Consider the following 20042-nt stretch of genomic DNA (forward strand, 5'->3'; position numbering starts at 1 on the left):
ATTATAATTAATAAAAAGCAAGGAATCGTGTTTTTCTCTGAGTAAGGACTAAGTGGTTACTATAAGACTGACCTTTCTGCAGATAACAATTATAATCCTAGACCAAAAAAACCCAAACAAACAAAAAAAACTATCTGAAGGTGCTAGAGGGTGACCAAAAGCAAGCAGGAACTGAAGGGGACTATACACTTGGAAGGAGGGAATGACATGGTGTGAGTTTTCTGTTATTATGTCTTTGACAAGCATAGACACTCTACTACACAGAACCACTAAAATTTAAAGTATAAATTAAAACAGCCAATTTTTATAGCAATCTAACTGGTCTGAGTTGGAGCGGATCAGAGTTGGAGTGACCATTTCAGTTGGGAAGTGAGAGAGGGAAACCTAAGAAGGGATTGAGTAAGAGTATTAACTCCAAATTCTGCATATAAACTCCACCCATATCTCTGGCTTACCCCTTAATTATGCATGTGCAGCTCTGTTTGAAGTAGCACAGTTAAGAATAAAATAACAGAACACAAAATTTCAGTTGCCATCCACCACAGAGAAAATAAGATACCATAGGCCAAATATTTGTGCCCCCCCGCCTCAAATTTATATTGTTGAAGTGTAATCCCCAAAGTGGAAGTAGGGCCTTTGGAAGGTGAGTAGGTCATAGGAGTGGAACCCTCATGAAAGGGATTAGTGTCCTTATAAAGGGAGCCCCAGAGAGCTCCTGTGTCCCTTTGTAATGTGTGGAGACACAGTGCTAAGAAAAACATCTATAAACCAGGAAGCAGGTCCTCACCTCACACTGAATCTAGTGGTGCATTGATTGTGGACTTCCAGTCTCCAGAGGTATAAGAAATAAATTTCTGTTGCTTGTAAGTTATCCAGTATATGGTATTTTTGGTATAGCAGCCTGAAGAGGCTAGGACATAAGAGTTTGATGTTTGATTTCATCCAAGCTAACTGTGTGCTAAAAGAAAATAAAAAAATAATACCCTTTGAAGTAATATCACATAATCCAGAGATTTTATCATTTATAATGTCCAGGATACATTTGAAAATAACCAGGCATATTAAGAGACAAGAAAATGTGACCTACACTTAAAAGAAAAGGCATTCAATGGAAATCAACACTGAGATGACTCAGATGTTGGAATTAGTATACAAGGAGTTTAAAGCAGGGGTTATAACTATATTTGGTTTATAAAGGAACATATACTCTTTTTAAAAAAAAATTTTTAACATTTTATTTATTTTTGAGACAGAACATGACCAGGGGAGGGGCAGAGAGAGGGAGACACAGATTTCAAAGCAGGCTTCAGGCTCTGAGCTCAAAGGAACATATACTCTTAATGCATGAGCAAATAGGAAATCTCAGCAGAGAAATAGAAACTGTATATATAAAAAACAATGAAAGAAATTCTAGAACTACAAAAATACACTATCTAAAGTTGTATTTCATATGGGCTTAATAGTAGCTTCAGATGATAAAAGAAAGAACAAGTAAATGTGAAGCTGTATAAATATATATTACTCAGTTTGAAAAACAGAGAGAAAAAAAACAATGGGGACAAAGCAGAACCTCAAGTACATGTGGGTGACCACCAAAAAGTCTAACATTTGTAATATTGGAATATCAAAAGGAAAAAAGAAGAAATTGGGCAAAAAAATTTTAGGGACTCAGTGACTGAAATATCCTAAATTTGGTGAAAGATAAGTTTACAGAGTCAATAAGTTTAGTAAACTCACATCAGGATAAATACAGACATGTAATAGTCAAATTAAAAAAAAAGTAAAGAGAAAATCTTGAAAGCAAACAGAAAAATGATACATTATATACAGCTTAGCATCAATTTGAAATATTGCTGACTTCTTACAAGAAACAATAAAAATTGGAAGAAAGTTGTTCATTTTTAGAATGCTGAAAGGAAAAAAATTATAATAAAAATTTGATACACACTGAACATGTGCTTAAAAAATTAGGATGAAATAAAGACACTTTATAATAAAGAAAACCAAGAATCTTCTGTCAACAGACCTCTACCAAAAGGTAAGAGGAATGAGGTCAGGTAGGAATAAAGAACACTGGAAAGAGTAAACATGTGAGTAAATATAAGAGACTATTTTTCCTCTTGTTTCTTTAAAATACATAGGACTGTTAAAAAATTATAAAATTTCGTTGTGAAGCTTGTAACATAGGTAAATGTAATACATATAAAAATTGTAACATAGGGACGCCTGGGTGGCTCAGTCGGTTAAGCGTCCAACTTTGACTCAGGTCACCATCTCACGGTCCGGTCCGTGAGTTTGAACCCTGCGTCGGGTTCTGGGCTGATGGCTTGGAGCCCGGAGCCTGCTTCCGATTCTGTGTCTCCCTCTCTCTCTGCCCCTCCCCCGTTCATGCTCTGTCTTTCTCTGTCTCAAAAATAAATAAACTTAAAAAAAAATTAAAACAAAAACAAAAACAAAAAAACCCTGTAACATAAAGGACCAGAGAGGTGGCAAATAGACCTGGATAATTACAAGAGTCTTATGTTTAACATGAATTGGTATATACTTTCATGGTAAACTGTGAAAATTTAAGGATGCATATTGTAATCCATAGAGTAGCTACTAGAGCCTAGAAGGCCTATAGACGAAATGTGGTTATTTATTTACACAAAAGATGGTGGAAAAGAAAGAACAGAGAATGAAAAATCAGATGGTACAAACAGAAAGAAAATAATACATAGCGGACTTAAATTCAACCATAGCAATACAGTTGACCCTTGAACATGGGTTTGACATGCATGGGTTCACTTATATGCAGATTTTTTACCATACAGTACTATAAATGTATTTCCTATACTTTATGATTTCCTTAATAACGTGTTCTTTTCTCCAGCTTACTTTATACATATACGTATATGTATTATATATAAAATGTATTACATATGTATTAAAACAAAATATGTGTTAATTTACTGTCACCAGTAAAGCTTCTGGTCAACAGTAAGCTATTAGTAAAGTTTTTGGGGAGTCAAGAGTTATGCATGAATTTTCGACTGTGCAGGGGTCAGTGCTTCTAACCACCATATTATTCAAGTGTTAACTGGTAATTATATTAAATGTAAATGAGCTAAACATTCCACAGAAAGAGCCAGGGATGGAAGGGGATGGAATTTTAATTTACTAGCAAGAAGAAATCACAGAAGTCTTAGAGTGGCAACTTTGCTTCTGATTATATAGATTGTTGAATTATAAACCGATTTACCCATATGATCGTGTAGGCTCTTGTGTTTCTTGAATGGTTTGGGTGTCCTTCCCTTACAGCATGATCTCTAGAAAATGATCTCTAGAAAATGTCCTTAAATTCAAATTTGAAGAAGCAGAGGTTGGGGTCTGAGTGCTTCCTCTCCCTGAGGGCTTTGAGATTCTATTGCAAATTTCTTCCTAGTATCCAGCATTGCATACAGTAAGATTTAATTTGCCCATTTGGCTGACACATAAATAATTCAGAGGGCACTCAAGTAATTTTTTATAAGACAAAGATTAGATTCCATAGGTTAAGAAAAAATATTACTATGATTGTTATAATTTTCTTGATGACTGCCATTCTTTCAGTAAGACTGAAAGCTATGTCGTATTCCTTTTTGTCTCCCCAGAAAATTAATCCAGTGTCTGGCACAATAGCAGACATTAAATAAATAACACAACATGATTCCTAGTCCTAGAAGTAATTTACAATTGCCTGTTAAATACATTTACCTGTATATTTATTTGTTAACTTTTAAAACTACTTTTATTAATGCATTATTTTATTTTTAGTTATTTACTTTTTAAAAGTTTAAATAAAATTTTAGTTATACCATTTATTACAGCATAAAAAATTAATTGAATCTAGGAAGAAGTCCTACAAAAGATATATAAAACTTCTTAAGGAAAGTAATAAAATTTTATGAGTTACATTAAAAGATTCCTAAATAGGGGCGCCTGGGTGGCTCAGTCTGTTAAGTGTCTGACTTCGGCTCAGGTCATGATCTCACCGTCCATGAGTTCGAGCCCTGCTCGGGCTCTGTGCTGACAGCTCAGAGCCTGGAGCCTGCTTCGGATTCTGTGTCTCCCTCTCTCTCTGACCCTCCCCCGTTCATGCTCTGTCTCTCTCTGTCTCAAAAAAAAAAAATAAATAAATAAACATTAAAACAAATTAAAAAAAAAAAGATTCCTAAATAAATAAAAAATAGATCTTGAGCATGGATTAAAAGACTCAGTAAGGGGTGCCTGGGTGGCTCAGTCGGTTAAGCGGCCAACTTCAGGTCATGATCTCACAGTCCGTGAGTTTGAGCCCCACGTCAGGCTCTGTGTTGACAGCTCAGAGCCTGGAGCCTGTTTCAGATTCTGTATCTCCCTCTCTCTCTGCCCCTCCCCTGTTCATGCTCTGTCTCTCTCTGTCTCAAAAATAAATAAACGTTAAAAAAAAATTAAAAAAAAAAAAGACTCAGTAATATGAAGGGGACAATTCTCCCAAACAAATTTATAGATTTTCACATGTTAATTAAAATCCATACAGATTTTTTTATTATTTAAAACTTTAGAAGCTTATTTCTAAAATTTAACAAAAGTATCAGGAAGAAAGATTAGCTAAACTACTCTTGAAAAAGCATGGTGAAAAAATTTGCTCCACTAAATATCAAGATATCAAATAAAACTTCTGTAATTATATGCTGTGGTATTAGCAGAGACACAGAAAAACAGAGGCATAATATATCCCAAAATAAGCTCCATATATATATATATTTACACTAAATTTGTGACTCAGGTGGCACGGGAGATTAATGAGGAAACAATGCTTTTGTTAATAACAGGTGTGTCCATGGGTGAGGGTGGGAGGAAGTTAGATATAGTCCTTACATCATGTTTAAACTGAACCTAGATGAATTAAAGAGCTGAGTCTGAGGGGCACCTGGGTGGCTCAGTCGGTTAAGCATCCGACTTCAGCTCAGGTCACGATCTCACGGTCTGTGAGTTCGAGCCCCGCGTCAGGCTCTGGGCTAATGGCTCAGAGCCTGGAGCCTGCTTCCAATTCTGTGTCTCCCTCTCTCTCTGCCCCTCCCCCGTTCGTGCTCTATCTCTCTCTGTCCCAAAAATAAATAAACGTTAAAAAAAAAAATTTAAAAAAGAGCTGAGTCTGAAATGCAATATTACAAACGCATTGGAAGGAAAAATTAGAGAACACATAAAGAACAATTTTATACAATAAAAATTTTCCCATTTTAAGTGTACAGTTTGATAGCCTTAATAAATGTATACATCCATGCAGCCATCACCACAATCAAGACACAGAATATTCCATTACCCACAAAGTTCCCTCCCGCCTTTTGCCATCAATCTTTTCCCCTACACTTTCTTCCCAACCCCTAGGTGCAGGTATCTATGGATCTAGGTTGTATTACTTTATCTTAGTTTGTATATGGAATCACACAGTATGGATTCTTTTGTGTCTGGCTCCTTTTACTCAGCATAATGTTTTTGAGATTCATCCACAATGTCACATGTATTATTAGTTTGTTCCTTTTATTGTTGTTATTCCATTGTTTTGATACAGTACACTTTGTTTATTCATTCATCTGTTGATGAATATTTGGGTTGTTTCCAGTTTATGGCTATAATTAACACAACTTTTATCACTATTGGTCAACAAGCCTCTGAATGGACATGTGCTTTCATTTTCTTGTGTGTGAGTGTGAATACCAAGGGGGTAGGATAGCTGGGTCATTAGGGTGGGTATATACTTATAAAAAAATTCTAAATTGTTTCCCCGAAGTGGTTTTATCATTTTACACTCCCACCAGCAATGCAGGAGTTCCAGTTGCCCATATCTTTAGTAACACTTGAGACTGTCAATCTTTTTATTTTTAGTCATCATTCTAATGGATAGGTGGTAGTGCCTTACTTTCAAATTCACATGATCAAACCTCTGAATCCACATTCTGTCCCATCTTACCAGGTACCACTTTGGACTTCCATTTTTAAAAAAGTTAATGACAATAACCAGGCTCAAAAAATTACTGATAGAACAACCACGACCACCACCACAAGAACATTAATTGAACATTTATGATTCTCCTACCCTTAGAGTATAAGCTTGATGAGGGTACTACCTATCTGGTTCTTTGTATCTAGCACAGTGCCTGGTGCATAGTATACACACATTTAATGGGGCTATCTGTTGTGTTGTCATGAATTACTCCCAATTTTAGCAGCTTAAAATAACAAATATTTATTGTTCCACACAGTTTCCTAGGGTTAGGAATCCAGGAGCAGCTTAATCGAGTGGTCCTAGGTCAGGGTGTATTATGATGTAGTAATTAAGCTACTGGCTGGGGCTGCATCATTTAAAGGCTTGACTGGGGCTATAGGATTGGCTTCCAATATTATTCACTCACATGGCTTTTGGCAAGAAGTCTCAGGTCCTTGCTGGCTGCTGTCAGCAGTCCTCAATTCCTTGCCATGTGGACCTCTCCACTGGGCTGTTCAATATGGCAGCTGGCTTCCCCAAAGTGAGTGATCTAAGAGAAGCAAGGATAGAAGCTGGTTGTATAGACCAATGAGGAGATGGGAATGACAAAAGCCAACCTGAAAGCTGCCTCAGACTGTGCATTAGTGAATATTTGATGCAACTGATGTGTGCCTGACAGCCTGCTAAGAACTGTATTTACATCACCTCATTTCATCCTGATAACAACACCTGGAGCATTGTCCTCATTTGAAATGATAAAACAGACTTATGAAAGTTAAGCAAACTGTCCAATTCTACAAAGCTATTAGGTGGCATAGCCAGAGTTCAAAATCAGACCTCTTTAGCCCCAGAGTCTGTGAAAAATGGTTCACACCGAAAAGGAGTGAAATGCACCATTCCAAAAGAAATTAATTTAAGCGATCTTTTAAATTTAGTTTACATTGAGTCAAATTCATATTTGTATATGGGGGAATAGTGCTAGAAATTATATCAACAAGGAAAGCTTAAAACTCTTCAGGATAAAGAATCGGTCCCCTATTCTCCAATTCACAGGTTTTTTTCATTTTTTTCTCTCTTACCAGACTAATGTTTCACATTTTAGGCAGTACTGTATATAGAAAACCCTAAAGACTCCACTAAAACAACTACTAGAACTGATCAATCAATTCAGTAAAGTCACAGGATATAAAAATGTATAGAAATCTGTTGCATTCCTATACATTAATAATGAAGCAGTAGGAAGTGAAATTAAGAAAATCCTGGGACGCGTGGGTGGCTCAGTTGGTTCAGTGTCTGACTTCAGCTCAGGTCATGATCTCAAGGTTCGTGGGTTCACACCCCATGTTATGTTCTATGCTGACAGCTCAGAGCCTGAAGCCTGCTTTGGATTCTGTCTCTCCTTCTCACTGCTCCTCTCTTACTCATGCTCTGTCTCTGTCTCTCAAAAAATAAATAAACTTAAAAAAAAATAAAAAGATAATAATCCCATTTACAGTCACACCAAAAACAATAAGATACCTAGGAATAAATTTAACCAAAGAGGTGAAAGACCTGTACTCTGAAAACTATAAAACACTAATGACAATGTAAAGAATGGAAAGTCATTCCATGCTCATGGGTTGGAAGAACAAATATTGTTAAAATATCTATACTACCCAAAGCAAGCTATGTATTTAATGAAATCCCTATCAAAATAACAACTGCATTTTTTACAGAACTAGAACAAACAATCCTAAAATTTGTGTGGAACCACAAAGGACCTTAAATCGCCAAAGCAATCTTGAGAAAGCAGAACAAGGCTGGAAGCATCATAATTCCAGATTTCAAGTTATATTACACAGTGGTGGTAATTAAAACAGTATGGTAATGGCACAAAAATAGACACAAAGATCAGTGGAACAGAATAGAAAACCCAGAAATAAATCCACACTTCGACAAAGGAGGAAAGAATATGTAACGTGAAAAAGACAGTCTCTTCAACCAATGGTATTGGAAAAACTGGTCAGCCACATGCAAAAGGATGAAACTGGACTTCTTTTCACCATACACAAAAAGAGCCTCAAAATGGATTAGAGACCTAAAAGTGAGACCTGAAACCATAAAAATCCTTGAAGAGAACACAAATAGTAATCTCTCCGACATCAGCTGTATAACATTTTTCTAGATATGTCTCCTGAGACAAGGGAAGTAAAAGTAAAAATAAGCTAGTGGGACTTCATCAAAATAAAAAGCTTCTACACAGTGAAGGAAACAATCAACAAAACTAAAAGGCAACCAATGGAATGGGAGAAGATATTTGCAAATGACATATCCAATAAAGGGTTAGTATCCAAAACATACAAAGAACTGATACAACTCAACACCCCAAACAAATAATCCCATTAACAATGGGCAGAAGACATGAGCAGACATTTCTCCAAAGAAGACCTACAAATGGCCAACAGACACATGAAAAGATGGTCATCATCACTTGCCACCAGGGAAATGCAAATCATAATGCAAGTCTAAGTGTCATGGAGAGGCACACAGGGAATACTAGTTGAGGTCTGAATTTTTTAAAACACCAGCCATATCTCTAAAACATACTTGGTGTTTATTAAAATAACGGAGCGTGGTAATCTCTGAAGTCAACAGAAGATTAAGATGAAGGAGCTGAGCCTTCTTCATTTTTGTTGCTTTTGTAAGCAGTTAGAAAACTTGCAAAGACAGTGACTTGCTTACCAATCCAGACTTAGTCTCTCAGGCAGTAACCAGTTTTCTACTAAAGGTGGCACAAAGTGGCTTTCTGGGACACGAAAAGGAAGGAAGAGTGGCTAAGGTTCAAAGTCCAGGTGGCCTTCCTTACCTGCTGGGAATGTATAAATCACACCAGGACAAACAAAAGAGAGGGTGGAGCGGGTAGGGCAATGCAGTTTAGGGACTGACAGGATTTTTTTTTTTTTTCAACGTTTTTTATTTATTTTTGGGACAGAGAGAGACAGAGCATGAACGGGGGAGGGGCAGAGAGAGAGGGAGACACAGAATCGGAAACAGGGTCCAGGCTCCGAGCCATCAGCCCAGAGCCCGATGCGGGGCTTGAACTCACGGACCGCGAGATCGTGACCTGGCCGAAGTCGGACGCTTAACCGACTGCACCACCCAGGCGCCCCAGGGACTGACAGGATTTAGACAGTTAAGGTGGTGATAATGTTAGGATAGAAACCAAAGTGGTACTCAGATCCATCCTCACTGGGAAGAAAGAAGCCCTCAGCCAGGAATAGAAATGATGAAGTATTCTTCTCCTTGCTAACCCCTTGGGAAACTGTCCTGTGCACAGTTGAAACTGGGAGTCTGTGTAGTATGCACTAGTTTCAAACCAAAATTTTCCTTCGCCACTGAGCATGCTCAGCTTTCAGTTTCTGCAGAAAAGTGGATTTCATGACTCCTGATTTTAGCTTTGGCAACTTGGAGCCAGAGAACATGGTGGTGTCTGGTAGAGGCCACAGGTGGAATCTTGAAAGGGAAGGTGTGAGGACAAGGGGGCAGCTGGGGGGGGGGGAGGGGTAGGGGAATCAGAGTAGGACCCAAAAGACAATCCATCAATGTGATTGGCTTTGATCTGGTCGGCAAGCCTTTGTAAAGGAGCCAGTGCGTTATCTGGAGATAGGGAGAAGTTCAGGGTTCTGGTCCCAGTCCGTGGGAATGAATCAGGGGCGAGCAAATGGTCATTATTATCCAGTAGTGAGCCTCTTGAGTCCTCCCCTGCTATCCCTTCTTGGGCTGCAACCTCCCTTTGCAAGATACTGGGTGTTGGTGCAGAAACATAGGAGCTGGATGGAGGATGTTCACCTAACAGCCCCGTCAATTTGCCCCACCTCCCCCGTTCGTCCTTCCTCACTAGCCCAGAATAGTCGCCAGGGGCCATCATCTGCCTGGCTAGAACAGGCACAGAAACTCACCTTAGCTACTTCGTTTTTGAGTTTGGACTCCTGATGGGGTGCATCCATATCTAGGAGAATCTTACAAACTCTCTGACCCATATGTTTTTGGTGGTAAGGGGAGAGGGACTTCCTATTACTCTGTATAAAAACAATGCTGAAGATGTGAGCCCAGGCTACAACAGCCTGCAGGCGGTGCCCGCGGACCAGAGGGCACGGCCAGGTCCGGTGCAGGGCGGAGGGCGGTCCGCTCACTCCTGCTGGCAGCCAGGGCACCTCAAAATCACACCGAATCTCGTAGCTCGAGGCGCCCAAGGCGCGCAAGGTACGCTTCGGGGGGCGGTCCTGCCTGACCCCGGAAGAGAAAGTTGTTTTGGGGAAGGGGAGCGAGGAGACGAGAGCGAGTTAAGTAACTAAAAATCAAAGTTGTTCTGCTCCCCTCAGGCCACCTCTCCTCTGCTTCATCTTTACCCCAAGCTCCATTGGAGTCAGGCTTCCTCAGAGGGCTGAACGCTCCCGGAATCCCAGCCAGAGTTGGGGGACCGAGAGCGCCCGGTCCGCAGGTTTCGACCCTCTCCGACTCCAGGTCTCCGGGAAAACCCGGAGCGGAGCATCCCCCGGGCCGGGATACGCCCTCGCGCGCGCCCACTGGCGCGCATGCTCAGTCGCGCGGTGGCCGCGAGTAGGAAGCTCCGCGCGGCAGTAGCGGCCGCGGCGGCGCGACTGGAAGGTGGGAGGGGACGCACCGGCTGGCGGGCGGGGGCGCTGGGACTCGGCTGGGGCTCCCGCCCGAGGTTCCTGGAAGCGTTTGGGACCGCGAACCCCGGCGCGAGGAGCAAGCGAGCACGGGAGCCAACGAGTGCGGACTGGGCAGCGGGCGGAGCGGAGCCGCCGGGCGGAGCGGGCTCAGAGCCCGGGTCTCCGCGGCTCGGGACCCGGCGGCGGGGGCGGCGATGTTCCACTGCATCCCCCTGTGGCGGTGCAACCGTCATGTGGAGACGATCGACAAGCGCCACTGCTCGCTGGTCTATGTCCCCGAGGAGATCTACCGCTACGCCCGCAGCCTGGAGGAGCTGCTGCTGGACGCCAACCAGCTCCGCGAGCTGCCCGAGGTGAGTGTCCGGCCTCACCTGCGCGCCGCCTTTGGGGGAACTCGGCCGAGCCTGGCCAGAGCTCGCCTTCCTCTCTCCCGTGGTCACCTCCCTTCCACACTCTATCCCTCTTCTACCTCCAGATCCCGTCGCCACGTCCCGCAGAACCACCACTACCTGCATTCACCTGCCTCTTCCTCCCTAACCCTCCTCCCCTCGCATTAAAAGTTCCTTGTCATTTTATACAAAGCGAGCGACTTGATATTTTCCAAGTAGTCACTAGAGCTTGTGCGACTAAGGAAGGAAACGTTCTGGGCTGGTAAGGAGTTTAGATGCACGTCTAAGTACAAACAACTGGCATTTGTACCCGGGCAGGTGAGGAGCCAGGTGGCTGGGGCTGTTCCCAGGTGGAAGGACAGAGCGTGGCATCTGCTCTCAGGGCAGTTTTCCTTGCACTGCATTCCCCGACCACTAGCCAGGGCGCGCTTCCCGGGTGGGCAGCGCGCAAGTGAGCCGCACTAACTAGGCAGTTCGGAGGAATGTGCCCCCGGGGCCTTATCGCTGGTGGGCAGTGCTTGAAAGTATTGTAGTTTGGCGAGCTGGCCGGCCTTGGCTCCGGGGCCGGTTGGGAATTGGAGGTGAGGGGAGGTGAGCTGGAGGATATCGGGCAGGAGGAGAGGTATGCTTTGGGACCTGTGGGCAGGTGCCCAGGTGCCCGCCGCTGGGGCCCTGCCTGCGTGGACCTGTTGCGTGGAAGGAGCCGCTGTGAACGTCAGTAGAGGCTGCGCCCGGCGGGCCAGCATTGCCAGCCGCCTCTCCTGGAGCGCGTACCTTCAGCCTGCTGACTTCTATCCTTGCAGTGATGCGTTACCTCTTCAGAGTTGTTTACATACATTAATCAGTCTGGTGCGGCTAAACTTGTTGTCAGGAGACACATGCTGATTGAGCTTTAACGGAGGGTCTGGGACTGCGAACTTTTAACCTTCGAGCTTGCTGCCGAGGAAATTAGCTTGAGTAACCCTCAAGGAAGAAGGTATCACAAATCCCGGGGTGTGCAGGAAGTCGGTGTGCAGTAATCCAAAGGTGTGCAGGAAGTAGGGAGACTAGACTGCTGGGAATTGGGAGGAGGACGTGAGGCCTGAGCGTTGGGACTCAAATATCTTTTTTGTCCTTTAGTTAACACAGGACTGTCACAGAGACGCTCGCTAGTCAAATGTTCTGGCTTGTTAAAATGACCTGATGGCGTTCCTCAGCGCTGACCAAGTGTTTTAAAAAGCAGAACGGTGTGTTTTTCTTAATATTTAAAGTGTTCTTTCTCTTTGATTAACTTTCCTTGGTTCATGTGGAATCGGATGGTTTGCTCTGTGTAATCATGTGGATTATCCTCACTAGGATCTTTGCAAAGCCCCCCAGGCTTTATTTAGCTTAGAAGCAAAAAAGCCGTACAGTTCCCTCAGGCATTTATTATTTTGCAGGCATTTTCAGACGCATGGCTTTGTCTGGCCTTGAGCTTGCTCAAATTTGACTTGAAAGGCATAAGCTCACTTACTGCCTTAAGTTGTAAGTAAGTTTTAGGCATTGCTATTGCCAGAAATACAGAATATGTTATTTAATACTTTTCAAGTGTGTCAGCATGAAGTTATTAAAGATTGAGTGAAAAACTATTTAACTAGAAATGTTTCAGTGTTCTTTGTGGTATTTTGTTTGTTTGTTTGTTTTTATAGAACTGGGAGATTTCCTTTGACTGGATTGGCTTTTTACTCCCTTCTGCAAAGTTTGTGGGTTTTCCTGTAATGTTGGGGAATTCAGCTTTGTAAGGGGAAATTATGGGTTTTGGAAGTGTTAGGTATTCATACTAATCCTAACTGGAAACTTCTCAGAGGCTCAAGCTAGTCTGATAGCACTCTGTAGATACAGTATAAATAAACAAGCTTTTCAGAGGCTAAAGGTGGTCTTGCTTATGGGTAATTATTGCTCTTACAGCTCCGAAATTAGTTTTAGAGTTTCTAGGTTGTTTAAAAATGATTTCTTCATGACTTACTGTGTCTGGGTGCCTGGATGGGTATAAGCCAGACGTGCACAACCACCTTGAAAGCACAGATATTTCATTCAAAGTAGAAGTCCTTTCCTTGGGCTGTTGTTTCCCCTCTGAGATCTGCATAACTCATTAGCACTGCTCCCTGCTGTCCCTACCCCCACCCCTCCTCTAACCTCTGTCTCCTTACCTGCCCCATCACCAGGGGCCCTCTTTTGCTGACAGACCTCCTGGGCCCTTGTGGTGGCGGTCTTGCTGGCTGGCTGTTCTCTGTAATTTGTTTGGAAGCACAGACAAAGGGGAAGGCCGCACCCCATACCCCAAAAGCAAAGATACAGACATTGTTCATGGTTCAGGATGATGAAAAGCTGTTTCCTTTCTACTGAAAGGTTTGTAAGCTCAGATTTGCTTCAGCTCCCTCATTTTGTGAATTGAAACTCAGAATTGAAGTGACTCCATCAAGGCTGTTCAGCTGGTTAGATGCAGAGTCACTGGTTGCCCCCTGCCCTGCCCCTGTTCAGCAGCTTTGGACACCTAGCAGGAATCTGGCTTATTCAGCTTTTCACACCCATTAAAATCTCAGTTATTTAGCCCCTCCTATTTTACTCCTGTCATTAAGCCTGGTCTCTGTCAAACATTTACTGACCCTTCATCATTTGCAGTTGCTAGGAATATAGAGATTAGAGAAGGTATGATTCCTATGAGCTATTCACAACTTTATGGGGAGGTAGATGACTTGAATACAGATGTGGTGAGTATGAGGTAGAGGGGGCATGACAGCTAGCTTGGTGGTTACTTACCTAATCTAAACTTTTGCTGAGCCTGCATCCCCATCCTCGGCAGTGGGTCCACCTTGTAGTAGCCTCTCAGTGCTGCTGTTCTGCAGGGAAGGCTTGGAACGTTCATCTGTAGCCTGACCCCAGCTGGATGATAGGCTCACCATCCCATTCCCATCCACCTTCTCCTTCTCACTTCCTCCCGGCTCCATCCCTTTGGGATGCCTAGTAACGGAGACAGTCTGACTCTAACTTCCTGAGATGCTGGCATGCTTTTGCTCATCCTTGTGAGCATAGAGCCTGGAACCCAGTAGGTCCTGCTCAGTAAACAGCTTTTGTCTGTTGAAGGAATTTAGCCTCACCTGATACAGATCTTTCTCCTCTGCCTCTTTCTCTTAAGCACATCATGGCTCTGGCATCTATCCACCTCTAATATAGTCAGAGAATATTCAAGTTGGGAGTGACCTTTTTCAAGACTCTAGCTGGTTAGATGCACAGTCTCTGGTTGCTTTAAGTTGGAAGCCGCTTGAGAAGTTAAAGGTCACTGATATGGTGAAGCTGTTTTGTCTTCCCCAAGAGCCTATGCTCCCCTCTGTGCTTCCTTAGTGTTTCTGACACTGTCAATTTCCCCCTCAAGGTGCATGGATTCTTGGATACCATCATGCCATCTCTATGGCTTCAGTACAGAGCCTAGTCTAATAGGCAGCACATATTTTGAGTAAAGGCTGTTGAACCCATATAGCTTATAAAACCAAGTTTCATTTTGTCACCTACTCTTATTTAGGGTTTAGTTGATCTTTTGATGATTGCCAGATGACATTATCTCAAATATCTCCCCTTTCCCATCATTCTTTCTCATATCCTGCTTTATTTTTTCCCAGCCCTTAGAGCCCTATTACTACCAAACTCTAGAGTTGCTTACTTGCATCTACGTGCTTATTTAGCCCCTCCTATTTTACTCATGTTCTTTGTCTCCCCAACTAGTACATCACCTCCACGAGGGCAGGGATGCTTTTGTTCATGGCTGAACCTGGGGCAGTGGCTGGCACATAGTAGGCACTCACATGTTTGTTGCATGAATGAGTCTTCACATGTGCTGTCATGGGTAAGCTGCCCCCGTTTCTCAGCCATCGTGATTCCCCTTCCTGCAGTCTCACGTCTACTGTATACCAATCTATTGAAACTCGTCATGGGATAAAGTCATTCTGAATTCAGTGGTTTTTTCTTACCAGTTTTTGTTCTCTATCTCTTCTGTGCTGGGAATCTTTGACAGTCATATCTTTTTGAAATAATTTTTAGGCACTGTAAACATAATTTCTGACTGTGACTTCAAATCTCCAACTGTGATCTGTTAAGAGGATATCCATTCCCACTTGGAATAAGTCCCTTTTGTCTTAAACTTGCCATGTCCCACTTCAGTGGGACAGCCGTTCTTCACAAGTTCATGGACCAAGGCTCTTTGGGCTTGTCTTCAAGGAGCAGAGACCACGGATGCTGCAGTCGGATAGCTCACATGCTGCTCTATCGCTTAGATACTTTCTTCAAGCCTTGGTTTCCTCACTTGTTGTTTTAGTACCTGGTTTGTATGGTTACTCTGTAAGTGCACGCAAAGCACTTAACAGTCAGATATATGAGGTCTAAGAGTTTTGCAGTTACTGTGGTGAGATGCCCCTTTTTTATTTCCCTCCAAATAAAACAATGTTTCTTAACCCAGAGTTGGGACACATTTTCCTGGGAGTTTGTAAGTCATTTTTTATAACCAGAATTAAATTTTTAATGCTCTTTTCAATAATAATTAAAAACTCATAGGTTCCATACATCTAGGTGAACTTACAGATGAGTAGTGCCATAAGGTTTTAGTAGTGCCATAATCTGTGTTTGATTGAGCACTCCCTTAATTGTCTCTAGCTGAGGGGGAAAGAACAGATGTGGGCTTATTGCAGAAATCACGTGTTTGGGTCAGATGATAGCTGGAAGTTACGTGAGCAAAGGTTTCATAGCCGTTTGTTAGAGAAGAGTGGTGGGTAGCCGAAGGGGTCACAGAGCTCACAGTGGTGCAGGCAGGCAGAGTTGCCAGGAGCCTGCTCCGAGGTAGTGCTGTACCAGTATGTACAGCCATGCGATGCCTGTCCAGTTGTGTCGTTGTCATTTGTCACGTCAGATTAGCGTTCTCTTTTATTGGTTTTTGTCAGATTTTTTAATTGGTTCACCTTATAGTTTTGTAAGAGCTAAGGCGCAGGGAGGGCATACCTAGTTTTATGTTTAGACATACTTAAGTAACATTGGAATAAAAATAATTTAAGTGAAAGCTGAGGAAGAAGGGAGTCCAAGAGAGGACTTTCCCTTTAAAGTGATGACCCACGCATTTGTCAGGGTAAGGAAACCGTTCTCATTTCTCAGGTATCCTGTTGCACAGTTTAGCACTTAATTGTGAGTCTCTTATGTGTTCATCCAACCCCCCTTCTCCTACTTCTCTCTGCCCCCAATTCCCCCACCCCCTTATAGGTGAGGAAACTGAGACCTGGAGAAGTTGTAATTTGCCTTGGGTTAGTGGAGGGCCAAATCTCTCTGATTAAGAAATACTGAGTATTTAGTACCTATTAATAAGAAGTATAATAGTCACCACTTATTGAGATTTTACTAAGCTCCAAACATCGAATTAGGTACTCTACATAAATTATTTCTCTCAAACTGAATAACACGCTTTAGCTGTTAGAATTTCAGTTTTGCAAATGCAGACATTGAGACTTATTTAAGAAACTTACTTAAGAATCTTGTTTAGGAAACATGGTCAAGGTCAGTTCTGGAGTAGACATTTGGCTCCAGTTCCACGTGTGCATTTACCACCTGTGGGCCTGCCTGGGCCAGAGGAGGCCCGGCAGTATGTGCATGCTTAGGAGGGAGCCTCTGCAGAAAGCTCATGGCAGCTCTGAGGAGTCTCACATTCTCTGAGGAGCTGAGGGAAGACTTTGGAGGTGGTGACATTCACACTTGACTGGAAGGAAGGACAAAGTATGTCAGCTGTTGCCAAAACCAGTCCTTTCCAGGTGGCTAGAATGAGGGGCACCTGAGCAGTAGAGCGTGCCTGGAGAGGGTTCTGGGGCCAGATCGTAAAAGGCTCTTGACAGTGTTGCTGAGGAGGTACGTTCTGACCTGGAGGCAGAGGAGGCCCATGGATGGTGTGTAAGTAGAGGTGCAGTACAGTTAGATCTTTGCTTTAGAAAGGTAATTCCAGAGCACAGGGTTTAGAGTCAGGGAGACAAGCCAGGAACCCACTATGGTGGTCTAGGCCAGAGGAAATGATAGAGCATCTTGGGGATGAACAGGGGAGATGGCTTTGTCAAAGATGTTCACCCTGGGCATTCCTGCCCTTGGGTCCAGTGCTCTTTCTGCTGTGCTACCTTTTCTGCTGCGCTGATCTTCTGAGGCACTTCAGTAATACTTGTGTAACATCAAGTAAAAAGCATTTACCTCCTTTTGGGGGGACATCTTTTCCTTGACTGTGGCATGTGCCTGCATTCAGCTTGTGAATTGCTCATTAAGACACGGCAAGCATTATATGTAGGTATTGACTCAGGGGAAGGAGGAATAGCCAGATGTGCTATGGGTGGCAAGAGTTTGTTCGTTTTGCATTTCAGATGAATATGGTCATCAAGTTTATAAACATGAACCTACAGGAACACTGGTAGCCCTGGCGTTCTGTGTTTCCGAGTAATACGAACGCGTACTATTTGTGTACTGTACCATGGACTTTAGTTTCATCATCTTCTGCTCATGCTTTGAAAGGCTAACACTTGCAGAATTTTTATTTTTCTAGAGGAACTTGGAAGTTATGTGTCTTTAAAAAAATAGCTCACGTCTTTGAGGGAAAGTAAAACTATTCATTTAATAAAACTTTTCTGGGATGGACAAAGATGAGTGATGCTGGTAAAATAGCAAAATAAGCTTGTTTTCACAGTTCCTCCTGCCTCTTCCAAGGGGCTTCCAATGAAAAGGGGCGCATCGAACCTTCCTTCTAGCTTTCCAGTGCATTATCCTCTCTGCCAGAATTTGCAGCTTCTGTACTATAGTAAGTAGGGACTTGGGATTTCCTTAAAAAGGAATACCTTTTTAGTCTATACCACAGACTTGACATTCTGGGGATAAGTGTAGTTGATATTTACACAAGGGGGTCAGGAATAGCAAGGTAAACATTTCTTAGCAATGATGACAGAAATCTCAGCCATGACCTTGCTGTGCCATGGAACAACCAGAAGCAGTGGGTTCTTTTAGGTAAGGATTGAGTGAATGCTGAAGGCTTTTCTCTTTGTTCACGGAAGTCTAGGGGGATTTAGCCTATTTTGGAACCCTACCCAGAACATAGGGCTACAAATGTTTGTCCTCTCCTTCATGTGATAGTTATGAGGGATGATGAGATCATGGCCCAGAGCTTAGTAAATGCATAGAAGAAACTCCTGGATGTCCATTTACTTTCTCTTGGGTATTATTTAGTGGACAGGAATGGTAATTTACTATTGCATGTGGTATTTTAGAAGATCTAATGGTATGTATGTGTGTCTACTGTAAAAATACTTTGAACTCCTAGAAGTAAGATGAAATATTTTTAAAAATGAAAAAACATTTTTTTTGGCTTGTCATTATTTTGAAGAGTTTCCTTATCTAGGCTGTAATTCTAGAGTCCAGAGAATTTGACTCAGTTGGAAGAAATTTGGTATTTCAGTTTCCAAGAACCGCAAGGAATGGATTTGTCATGTGGTGGGTGGAAGGAGGTGTTACACCTAATTACAGCATGTTCCAGACTGATTCCTGGGTAGTGTGGCCAGATGGAGAGGTCTGTGTCTACCCTGTCCACTCTCATCACCTTTCTGTCCACAGTCCACACCTACTTCTTGGGAAAAGATCATCAGGAGGGCCTGTCAGCTGACTTGTGGTAGAAACTAGGAGCTCAAGTCAGATGAGCTCATGCAAAGGCCAGAAAGTGGCTTCTGAACCTCTGAGGATGTGATGTGGGCTCCTGCTGCTTAACTTGGTTCGGAAGATGCTGAGACCTCTGAGCTCAGGCTAGGAGTGCAACTGGCTTGACTTTGGACCATGACATGGCCTTGTTTTTATCTCATTAAAGGAGTGATATGGATTGGATACTTAAAAGAATTCAAAGAATGAAGATGACATTTTCCTTGCATCCTTTGAAGTGATACCAGCCATTAACAATTTTAGAATGTATTCTTAGGGATTTTTTTTCTCTTTATACATCACCATGTATTTATTATTGTTAAAACAAAGCAAGAACTCTCACTATATAAATTGTTTTGCTATTTGCTTTTTTTACATAACACTGCCTTGGACATCTTCCATATCAGTACGTATAGATGTCTTCTAGCATTGCTTCTGGGGCTGTAGTATTCCACTGTACTGGATGTTTCACGATTGATTGAACCTTTCTCCTATTGCTGACATTTAAATGGTTTCTGATTTTGCAGTGATGAACCATGCTGGATTAAATGTTCTTGTACATATTACTTTGTACTCCTGTGCAAATGTTTAAGATAAATTTTAAGAAGCATAATTGTTGGATGAAAGGGTATGCATTACAAATTTTATAGATCTTGCTAGATTGTCAAAGATTTTTTTTAATAAGAGTGAGATGGGAAGGCCTTGTTAGAAATTATAGAAATCTACCCACTTTATGTAGCTAAGGAAATGAAAATCTAGAGAGGTAAAGTGTTATGTCAAAGCAAAATGAAGATGTGGACTGTACATCTCCAACTCTAGATTCTAAGTCCTGTGGATTTTCTAGGGGCCTAGAGACTGGTTCTATCATCTCTGCTCCTTTTTTTTTTTTAGTTTATTTATTTTGAGAGAGAGCGCAAATGAAGGAGGGGCATGGAGGGAGATGGAGAGAGAGTCCTGAGCAGGCTTTGGTTGCAGAGCCCAACTCAGGGCTTGGTCTCATGAACTGTGAGATGGTGACCTGAGCCTACATCAAGGTCCGACACTCAAACAACTGAGCCACCCAGGCACCCCATCTCTGCTCCTTTTATTTTCCACTGTGACTCCTTCCTATAGGCCTGGAAAAGCCCTCAGATGGGCTTCAGTCAGTTAATCACATATTTGTTCCAGATCTTTGGAAAGCTGACATCTAAGTCTTGGCTTCAGGTAGTTTACACTCTTGAGTTCAGGAGAGAAGTTTGAGTCATGGAATTCCTAATGTGGCTCAGTGTCACACGGGTCAGTAAA

General features: G+C 42.4%; 1 protein-coding gene and 1 long non-coding RNA gene across 2 annotated transcripts in view; both read left to right on the forward strand.

Moving 5' to 3' along the window:
* Positions 1 to 724: 724 nt before the first annotated feature.
* Positions 725 to 8604, forward strand: LOC131514369 (uncharacterized). Its single transcript, XR_009263046.1, has 2 exons — positions 725 to 837; positions 7702 to 8604. It is a non-coding gene; the product is annotated as an uncharacterized LOC131514369 (long non-coding RNA).
* A 2036-nt stretch (positions 8605 to 10640) lies between these two features.
* LRRC1 (leucine rich repeat containing 1) overlaps positions 10641 to 20042 on the forward strand; it is a 133480-nt gene continuing 124078 nt past the window's right edge. Inside the window, exon 1 of the mRNA XM_058734276.1 lies at positions 10641 to 11015. Coding sequence (XP_058590259.1) covers positions 10857 to 11015 — 159 coding nt within the window. The 5' untranslated portion in view covers positions 10641 to 10856. The remainder of the gene's footprint in view (positions 11016 to 20042) is intronic.

Source organism: Neofelis nebulosa, chromosome 6 (genome assembly GCF_028018385.1).
Source record: "Neofelis nebulosa isolate mNeoNeb1 chromosome 6, mNeoNeb1.pri, whole genome shotgun sequence".
Taxonomy (NCBI): Eukaryota; Metazoa; Chordata; class Mammalia; order Carnivora; family Felidae; genus Neofelis; species Neofelis nebulosa.